Below are 11169 nucleotides of genomic sequence, written 5' to 3'. Positions count from 1 at the left end.
TTGTAAGCGGGAGATAAAAATTCGGAAACCGAGCGATCCTTTTTTTCGGTTATGCAGCAGTGATTGATTATTGATCAACAAACGCGCGCGATGGACTTGAACGGTAGGATGATAAAGATAGAGTAGACATATTTTTTTTGCCAGAAAAGAAACAAAAAAAGATACATATTTGAAAAAAAAAATCACCACCGCTGCCGTATGCATCAGATACATGAGTACATAAGTGAAATGCATCAAGGTTGAAGTAGTAAGATGCATGCATGCTCTTTAGCCGGTTCTGATCTGATGCGCAAGTATATTTAAAATAATGTAAAATGAAATGTGTAGAGTCTGTCTGGATGGATGGCGATGAGATTGCGATTCTTATCTGTATTTATAGCGGGCAAAGCTATAAAGTAAGCTGCGATGCTGGATATTCAAATCACACCACAAGGCGAGAAGGCGACGAGTGTGTGAATGTGTAGTGAGTAAGTTACATCGTGAACATGTATCTAGGATTTATGGTAAAAAAAAACAAACAAACATGAAAGTAACTTTTCTTACTCCATTATGTCGTGTTGCCCGATATAATAATCATAGTACGGTTGAATTATTGTGTATGTTAAACGGCTATTCAAAATGAGTTTTCAAAACAAGCGTGTGGAGAAAAGGAACGTTTTCCTACACAAAACCCAGAAGCATTAGACGGAGTTTCGGACTTAGTTGAAGGAGTGTGTTGTATTGTTTCGAAACGCTAATTTAATAGTATGATTTTGTTTTGTGTTATTTATTCTGCTAGAAAACAATGGACGAAAAACAAACAAATGAACACTGGCTGGATGTTAATTATTGGTGATAGTTAAATTAGTATTATTTTACGACGAAGTAAGGCCAACAATAAGTGGTGGAAAATGGACTGGATTGACATTTCATGCTGTAAAAATAAAAGGTTTAAGTGAATGGAATAATTTCGTAAAACAAAACAAACCAGTGCATCGAACAGCATCGTGCTGTGCCGGATCCGTTTCATCCTGGATGAGAGCAAAAACTGTGGCTGCATGCATACTAATTCTCGTGCTAGCAAACATGATCAGACGAATCACCCGATGGTCACCATATGCACACGCACACAACAAGCAACACGTATCATATAGCATCGCAAATGATCATTTAAGAATGCCATAAAACGAAGTAAAATAGCTAGTAAGCAGTATAATACTTGTAATAATGAGGAGACGTATATCATGGTGAAAAACACTGAAAAAAATTGTAGCAGAATGCATCAGCTGCGTAGTAACTCGCTTACTAGTAACAATTGAGATGATATCAGATTATATGGTTTTTGTATCGCATTGAGAGAGCGCATTGGTGTTTCCAGCGTGAAAGGAGTATGAAATATGTAACAACGTATAATGATAGAGATACTTCTTGCCAGGCAGGCGAATAAGGATATCAGCAAATGACCCAAGTTTGGAAATTTTGTTTATCTATATGAACGTTTTGCCGAGCAAAAGTCCCGTGAATGAAACATAGTTTAATGCATTTTTGCACTTATACAGTTTAATTTGGCATAAAATGCAAATGTCTAACACAAATACCGAACAGTCACGAGTGGTCTTTGTTTGTTTCTTTTCGAGGAAAATAGAACCATCATGAAAAATGCAAACTGTGTACAAGGAGCGCAAAGAAACACGAGTAATGCAAGTAATGATATTATGGTATTTTTGCTAGATGCTTACACTACAAAAATTCCCCACTAAAATCAAAGTTGGGTAGGATAACCATATACTCTACAGCGTCTCCGAAGAATCTCTTTCACAACACCCCAGCGGGAGCCATGTTTTTAGCACCCATCCTCCCTTCTCCTTAGTGCTTTTTCTACATACCTTTCCTAATGCGCTTTGAACGGTTTCAAGTAGCCAACAGAAGAACACAGCCAACCAACCAGATGTAATCAATCATACAATGGATATCCTAGAAACGGTTCGCATAGAGAGATAATTTGAATATTACATGTTTCGTTATCGCATTCAACATATCATATGATAGCATTTGTACGGTGCATATTGATAGGAAGGATCAACATTGACCCTGTTTTCCCGGTCATTCATACAAAACATCCATCGTACCAGCGCCGTTGGAATATGGGGTTCCTTATGCACCTGGTTGCAACTGGGCTCCAGTTCCCAACGCGAGCATAGTGTAGGCCTCATTCGTAGGAGATGCAAGCAAACGCTCGAACATAGAATCCCCGCGTAAAGTGATGGGGAGCTATTGCGTTCAAAAGCGCTTAATAACGAACGGATAATACAATGCTGTGCTATGTCTTATTGAACAAGAACCAAACCTTTCCCCTGCGTGGGCTTTTGTGACGAACCCTACCACGGAAAAAAAAAACAAAACAATCGCAAACAAAGCGTAATAAATGGAACTATCTCTATCATCACCCGCGTCTGTAACTGTCCACAGTACCTCTTGAAAATGAACACAAAAAAGCGCTAAAAGGTAAAAAGTAAAAGATCAAAAGAGATGAAATGGAATCATAAATATAAAACACACATACACACACACAACAAAACAAAAAATACAAAGCTTAATGAAGAAGATATTGTGCAAAAACAAAACAAAAAAATCCAGCAAAATCCTGAAGAGAATAGATGGGAATGTAAACAAATAATAAACACTCGTTGACATCTTAAATGTGCCCTTTTATCCAAGAGATGATATACAATACGCATACAAAACAAAACAAACAAAAAACATGAGATGAAAATACCTTTAAACTTACTTAGTCGCACGACAACAAAGGCTACACACGCAAGCAAGCAAGCATGTTACGCTCATATAAATTCGATAGATTGTGCGCTAACGCAACAATCCTACCCAGATGGCTAGGATAGGTCACGGGCCAAAGCGCAGAACAGGAAAAGTTGACAAGTAATGCCCGGAGGGCATTCGATAATGGGAGAGGAGGACGGCATTTTCGAACTTCTACACTTCTAGCATTTTTATTTCTATTATGTTAGATATATGAAGAGCTTATATGAAGACAGAGAGAGAGAGAGAAAGAGAGAGAGAGAGAGAGAGAGAGAGAGAGAGAGAGAGAGAGAGAGGTGATAGTGAAATAATCAGGCGTAAATCTCTTGCAGTGCAGCTGTTGTTGTTGTTGTTGTGTCGGTTACATTCAAACTGGACGATGATCTATGTACGTTTTGCTGTGTGAAGGATAACAACAATCGACCCGGTAGCGCTACTATCAGTTTGAACACAGAAATCGTATAATGTGACTCGAACCAAGGAACCAACCATGCTTTGTTCTATGCTTTAATTTTTATTGGTTACTGTACCAGACTCAACAGTCAACAACAGTGGAACCAATAGTGCAAAAAATGCGTTCATGAAGATACACCGCGTAGTGCAGTGTGGAATCATCTACACTTCCATAATGAAGCTTCTTCTTTCACTGGAGGTTCAATTTCGACGACCAAACAACACCCCACACCCAGGTTACAAGACCATGCAGCATAACATAATCAGTGCCAATGTGGCCTGAGTACGAGCAGATCGTGCATGTTTAAGCCACAGCTGGGCGCTGTTTCCATCATAGGGCGCTCTACGGAAAATGCTGGTCATTTTCGTTTTAAGCGTTGTTTATTTTTAACAAACTAATTTAAACGGCACATTGAGCAGGTTGAAGCATCTTCGGCTGGCAGCTATGTTTCGTAGACGGTATTCGACTCCATAAGCGAATAGAGTTTGGAGGCAACGTACATACAAATCGTTGTATTAGTTTTAGCTTAGTTTGTTTTTCTTTTCTCTACTTTGTTCCCACAGTTAGCAAAGCTTTTGCACATAGAAAACGGGCAGAGATGTTAAATGATATTGTAGGCAAAAGTATGTTTTACTCTGGAACTTATGTTTTGTACACTAATTGCCAATTGCGTAATTTTCCTTTAAATAAGATGCGACGATCTACGGTAAATACAACATTGGCATGTTTGCAGTATCGATTGTCGATTGTGTAAAGGTCAAGGGTACGTTTTCCATCAGCAATCAGACCCTTGTGCTGTGCACTCGTTTCACATTGCGCTGTTACTGTTTGTTTCGTTCGTATCTTTTCTACTTTCCGGTAAAGATGAAAAGTGACGTAAGCGAATTCCAACTTGCTAAGAATCAGCGGCTCTATGCTTCCTTAAATGCATGACTTAGCGACACAGGCAATCGAGCGAATTGGTTCACAAATACCATACTTGGCTTATGTATGTGTGTGTATGTATGTAGGATTAATACCGTTTGAGGATCAGTAAGGAAGGCGTAAACAAAACCAATGCCCGTAATACGCAAAACATGTGCGCCCAAGTGTAGTAAACAGTTTGCGTTCGTTACATATGATCTTTTGAGTTGCGAACTTTTAAAGACAAAACGAAACTCACTGAAACAAACAACCGAGAAGAAGAAGAAAAAGAAAACAACAACAACAACCACACACACATACACATATGCGTAACAAATGAAAATGAGGAAAAAATGTAACAAAACATACACACAAAAAAAAAAAACATGTTGCTGTCTCGTTAATGAAGGTGTCGTATTTAATGAAATAAAAAGAAATAAAAATGAAAGTAGAAACAAATCATACGCCAATGTGTACAAAAATGAACCACCGTGGAGCGTACGTTTCAATTCGATCGATGGCAAATGCAATGGAGACGTGATGACAAATTTCAACCAGCCTCGGTGACACATTCTTAGTTTGCCACGCTGTGCATTTATGAGCATTTGAGTTTTGGTTCACCGAAAACTGTTAAAATTAACGGTTGTTTTAAATTCCTACATTCAACGTTAGCTATGAAAAACATCCCAAAAATTACCCTTTTTCAGAGCCGTCAAAGTGTTTCTACTCGCTTAAAATCACCGGAGTCAAGTGTGATTCCGTCGCCATTTTTAAACACGATTCATGTTAATACAGAGCCAGTGCTAGTTGCGAAGGAATAATCTGCAATAGGTAGCGCTTCAAAATATCGAGTAAAATACGTGAACATTACAAACCTCTACGGCTGTTTATTATTGAATGATAATTGGAACTCATAATCGAAATGTCTCATTTATTTCCTAATTGTTGCTTTTTAACAAATTTCCTGTTTTATGTTAATGATTATGTTATTTCCCAATGTAGCAATGTACGCTAACGCCTGATTGTATGCAAAGGGGTTGTTTTTCCTCTTGGAAATTCGGTGGGCACTCATTTTTCCGTTCACCTCACCCAAGGCTCTTCCGCTATTTGGTCAACGACCGTCCGATCAAGAGGGTTAATTTTGTTCGAGATTTGGGTGTTTATCTAGACTGTTAACTACTATTTTAAGACCACATCTCGAATACGGTTAGTTCGGCATAAGAGATCTCTCATGGGCTAATTAGACGGCAAACGTCCGAACTGTCGGATCAAAAGTCCCATAGTCTTTGTTTTGTAAGCTATAAAACTTGGCTTTTGTTACCAACACACCGCTGCAAAATCATATTCCCTCGTACATTTCAAACTACCCACTGTGCACTCTGGGCAATGGTTTCGAATTCCGAATTTCGAAGATAGGGTTGTTTGTTTCTTTGGGTGGTTTTGCAAAATACCCATTTGCGCATGCGTTGTGATTCAAAAATTTGTTGCTTACCAATAGTTAACCGGTTTATGTCACACAAGTACTGTGGACGTTAGTGAAGCGAGGTGTACAGTGTTCAGCATGGACCGTGAGATAATTGAGGAACGCACCGAAACCGCCCTAGAGCACGCGGAGCACGCGCTTCATTCGGACGAAGACCAAATCGAAGAATATTGCGAAGATGTGGTTGAGAATGGCCTCAAGGAGGAGTATGTTGATGACCAGGATTACGAAATGCAATCTTCCGATGAAACCGACGAACAAACCAATTCTGATAAGGTAACGAGCATCAGAACATTGATAAAGAAGTTTAGCTTTAATGTTGTGCTGCATGTCGCATTTCTTAGAAATCCGAGAGCAAACGATTTGGTAAGATGGCGAAGACAATATTGAGCACTGCAATAAGTTCGCTTGGTGAGTCAACGTGTTGTTTGAAGAATGAGCAACGATTAATCGCGTTCTCGATCGGTTTTTTTTTATTATAGGTGCCAAGATTAATGTTAACTTCACCTTGAACATAAGGGGGTGTCCATCAAAAAAAGAAAGAAAGAAAGACGCAAGAAAAGGCAAGCAGAGGGATGATCCAATACCCAGTACATCCCGCACTACACCGCGGAAAACAGCCGATAAGGAACGTGATGAGAACGCAAAGAGGGTTAGAACCGTTCGTAATTTCGGTACTATAACAAACGAATGAATGTCTCACGATTCGGTTTCTTTCAGTTGGCAAAAGATAAGAAATTGTTGAACAACAATCTTGCCAAGGTATGTTTGCAGCAGTATATTAGCATTTATGTGAGCAGTATTTGTGCACAGACAACACGCTTATCTATCTTTATCTCACTATTTATATCTATCTATCCTTATCGTACTATGTTTACAGATGAAGAAACAACTTTCTACAAAGCAGGATAAATTCGAACGACTAAAGATAGGTTCGTTTCTATGTATGTTCATTTAGCATGAAACTAATGCCAAATATAATTGGAAAATTATCGCTTCGGTCAATCGCTACTTTAAATTATGTTTTATCACATAAGATTCTGTTGCAGGATACATTATTGCTTACATCTATTGTATGACATTGTAAGTTTCTAATGCACGTGTCGCTTTAAGTGTTTTTTGTTTTATTATTGTTTGTTTTAGGATTGGAAGAGAAAAATGCGGTAATTTCCAAGGTAAGTTTTGTGGCAGTATATATATGTGTGCAAAGACAACACCTTAATCAACCTATGTTTACAGATGAAGGAGGAACTTGCTAAGCAGCAGACAGAAATCGATCGGCTGAAGGGTGGTACGTATGTTGGTCGCAAATAATAACAAGGTAAAACAAGCAATGATTTGCTTTATCCTATATCGTTTGTTAAGAATTGGAAAATATGCAAAAACGTCTGCAAGAATCGGACCGCAGTGAGAAAACACACACCGAGAAGCATCGAAATGATGTAAAGCTCGATTCGGAGCATAAAATTGCTACAAATTCGTCGCAAAAGGTTAAAGATGAAGATGGAAAGAGGTACAATTTTAAACTTTGGATTGTTTGCTGTAAACAAAATTAGCACGCCAAAAACCATTGGTAGAATCGCATTGGGTGAGAAAACGTAGGTACTTATTTAAGGAGAGCGTGGAATGGCGAAAATTTAATGTAGTAATATTACACTTTTTTATAGAACTGGAAGCATTTTAAAAATAAGTTGTGATAAAAGAGTTTGAGCAAAAGGTGCCATCGTATCAATAGAGAATGGAAAAAAATCTACAACGCAAAAGCAAATTGATGAAATGCGTAGGATATTTCGATTATGATGGTAAAATCAAACACGCGCTAATAACCTTTTATAATTTGTAGCTGGAAACGGAATTGAACGATAGAGGGTTTGGGGCAGGATTGCCAAGAAGTTAGGCAGCTATATTTACGTTCAAATGGAAATCAGATGCATCTGCCGTTAAAATAGCTCAACTGCAAACAAACATTCCCAACAGTACCCTTTACCCACACCGCTAGAGTGTACTGCTCCCTGGAAATCATCCCAGTGGAGTACTAGGCGCCTCCTTCTGATGCATGTTTTTGGCAATACAACTGGCGGATTGGTTGCTGTTTGACATCCAAGACATCATTTACTCATAATTCAAACGAGCTCGTTTTGCGTACAAGGGAACGGTCTGGATGCATGATTCCTTTCAATCCATTGTTTATTGCAAGCGAACAATTTAAAAAACGCATGGTAAAATATTCTTTATAAATTATAGCAAAAATGTATCATTTATTTAACCGTAAATGGTAAACAACAGCAACACACCATAAAGCACCATACACCATACACTATAAAGACAGTTTTTCTTTAGAGATTCTTTGACCACATTCAAATCCAACCGTGAAACGGCCACAAACAGTTTGCCAATTGTAAAACATGACTATAGAAATATTTAAACGCAATGCTATCAAACTCCATGAACGCAGTGTAATTTGATTATAAAAAAATATTATTTTTCTCTTTAATTTTCATAAAAACAAAAAAATTCCAGCACTACCGTTATTGACTATAAACAATTAAAATCAAAAGTAAAAATAAATTAATTGAAGTACTGGGCGCCTCCAGCTAACATTTAGCTTAAGCTAAAACCATTGTTATGCTTATGATAGAGTGCGCGGATGGATTTTAAATAATTATTTACATATAATTTATAGTAAACTTAACCTTTTTTTTAATAATATTATAAATCGTGAGAACTAACATTGGTGTTGGAAATGTGTAATCTACTTATTTATATTTATTACATATTCCTATACAACGTACAGTTCAAACTACCCACTGTGCCGTCTGACCGATTTCGAATTTCGAAAATATGTTTTATGCTGGTTGGTACAGTTTCGCAAAACACCCGCTTACGCATGCGCCACAATGCTATGAAAGAATTTATTGTTTACAACGAGATAAAAAATCGGGCCTTTCCTCACAAAAACGGTTGCTCTTGGTGAAACGGCGATTCGTACCGCGGACAGTATGGCTAGTCACATAATTCGACAACGCGCCGAAACCGCCTTAGAGTACGCGAAAGATCTACTGCTGGACGACGAAAATGAGGATGAGGACGACACGTTTGAAGACGATGAAAATGAGAGTGAAAATTGTGGCAAAGAGAAAGATTGTGCTGCGGATGGAAAACCCGAAGCTGAAGATGAAAAGGGCAAAGAACCAAAATCGGATAAAGTAACAAGCAGCAAATGGGTGATGAATTTCTTTAGTACTAATATGTTGCTGCATTTCGCATTCTGTAGGATCCCAAAGGCAAGAAATCATCCAAAGGTATGGCTAAGAAGGCGAAGCGATTGATGAACATTGTAATGGATCCGTTTGGTGAGTCATCGTGCTGTTTGAAGAATGTGAGAGGAATAGACGCATTGTTCACACTTCTACGCTCGCCATTCTAGGTTCAAAATTTCAATGGAAGATCAACTTCAATCTAGGCGTGAATGCATCAAATCAGAAAGAGCAGCAAGAGGGAAAAACGGATCAAAACGCCGGCACATCGGGTGCCAAAGCTCAGACAACGCCCGATAAGAAACGTGATGACGAATCTTCATCGCCCGATGCGAAGAAAATTAAGAGTGTACGTATCCTCAGTACTAACTTCAGCAGAATAATTGCTCAAATTTCACAATCTCTTCTTCTGTACAGTTGGAAAAAGATAACAAAGAACTTCAAAAGCTTGCGAGCAAATTTCTTGACGGTAGGCCTTTAAAATGATTAGCGCAATGAAAGTTGGTTTCGGTAATTAATGTTTTTTTTTGTTCTATTAGGTTGTATCCGTTTGGAAACAAAAATGTCAGAACTTGCGAAGGTATGTTTGGAAGAGAAGTATTCATCTGATGCACGCACTAACCTATTTATATCTATAGATGGAGCGACAATGCTATGAATTACAGGCCGATAATGATCGACTCAAGGGAGGTACGTAAGTGCATTACAACTAGCAACAAGAAAAGAAGATCCCTCCCTGCCTGTGAATAATCTTCTCCCTCATTTTATGATGTTAAGAATTACGTGATGTGCAACAACTCCAGCAAGGTTTGGCTTCCAGTTTGGAATCACAAAGCGAGAAGCATCGAAACGAAGTCAAACGGTTTGAAACGGAGCTTAAACATGCGACCGATTCGTTGCAGCAGGTGAGGATGCAACAAGGTGCACAACGTTTATTGAAAATCTTTGTTCATTTGTTTCTTCTTCCTTTTTTGTAGATAAAATTAACGCATCAAAACCAAGTGGAAGAATCGTGTCGATTGAGGAAAGGTAAAAACAATGTTTAATTGTGTCAAATTGAATTTAAACCTGTGAAATGTTTTCCGTAGATTTGGAAAGCGTTTCGAAAACTAAAGAAAATTTGATAAATCAGTTGGAGCAGAAGGAGAAATCGTATCTTACGGAATTGACCAAACTGAAAGATAGCATACAACAAGCCACAACAGGAAACACCGAACTTACTGATCGCGTTCATAAGGTGTGTTGACTCTCGTGGTGCGAAAAACTTGGTTCTTGCTAACTATTTGTTGTTGGTTTTAGCTGAGCGACGATTTACAAACAACCGCAGAGCAGATAAAGGAGTTGAAGGTTCAGAACATGGAACTGCAGCATGCACTAAGCGAAACAGAAAATGAAAAACAAAGAATCAATCTACGCTTGGATGCTTCAAATGCTAAAATAGTTGAACTAAAACGTGCAATACAGATGTAAGAAAAATTTGATTTTTGTTTGGACTTTTCTCCACTAAACCGCTCTCCTTTTCAGTTTGGAATCGAATCCCTTCACGACGACTGCGGCCCAGATGCAAAACGATGGAGCGTACTCTTGCCCTTTGTGTGGAGTGCAGTTTGACAGCTTGGCAAATATGCAACTCCATGCAGAGGATTGCAACGGATAAACATATTTCAGTGCACACACCACAACCGATCTATTCGTATTGTACAGGACTTTTAACATTCGGTTTACTGGAGCGTTTGTATGTGTGTATTTTATTTTGTGTTTGTGTTTGAAATGTTGTAAAAAAATGCTTTAAAAAAAGGTTATCTGTTATCAATCTTTACTTTTCCCCTCACCAAACAATGTGGACAATATAATTAGCAAACAAACGTAGGATTAGAGTCCTCTTACTTGCACTAACGTCACTTAACACAGGTAAGAAAAGGGGGAAAGGAAGTTTGGGGAATGTTCGGGAACAATTATTGCTACAGTATACTCTAAGCAAATGGTACCCTAGAGCATGTTGCGAATTTTTGCTACAGGGTTTCAACCTGAGAGCATACTGAGCAGGCCGCTGGAGCAGGGAGCATACAACCATGACCACGAACACATGACCTGGCATCAATTTTGATCTCACATTTGCAACATACTGATGTCAGGTTCTGATATGTCGTTCAAACTACCCACTGTGCATGCTTTGCTGTCTGGTGTGGTTAGTTTCAAGTTTCGAAACTATGGTCGAAAACGCGTTTGTTGGGGTAGTTTCAGCAAATATCCGCTTACGCATACATCGATTGCGA

The 11169-nt window shown here is 38.5% G+C and overlaps 1 protein-coding gene across 1 annotated transcript; it reads left to right on the top strand.

Moving 5' to 3' along the window:
• The first annotated feature begins 8635 nt into the window (after positions 1 to 8635).
• Positions 8636 to 10550, top strand: LOC128714619 (optineurin-like). Its single transcript, XM_053809493.1, has 11 exons — positions 8636 to 8842; positions 8911 to 8989; positions 9064 to 9242; positions 9311 to 9362; positions 9433 to 9473; positions 9532 to 9583; positions 9671 to 9798; positions 9871 to 9922; positions 9982 to 10130; positions 10193 to 10359; positions 10418 to 10550. Exons 1-11 carry the CDS (start codon positions 8636 to 8638, stop codon positions 10548 to 10550), a joined length of 1239 nt encoding a protein of 412 aa, XP_053665468.1.
• The last annotated feature ends 619 nt before the right edge of the window (positions 10551 to 11169 follow it).

The sequence above is a fragment of the Anopheles marshallii genome, chromosome 3 (assembly GCF_943734725.1).
Source record: "Anopheles marshallii chromosome 3, idAnoMarsDA_429_01, whole genome shotgun sequence".
In the NCBI taxonomy this organism is placed as follows: Eukaryota; Metazoa; Arthropoda; class Insecta; order Diptera; family Culicidae; genus Anopheles; species Anopheles marshallii.
Note: the sequence above shows the minus strand (reverse complement) of the source record. Positions and strands in the feature narration are given on the sequence as shown.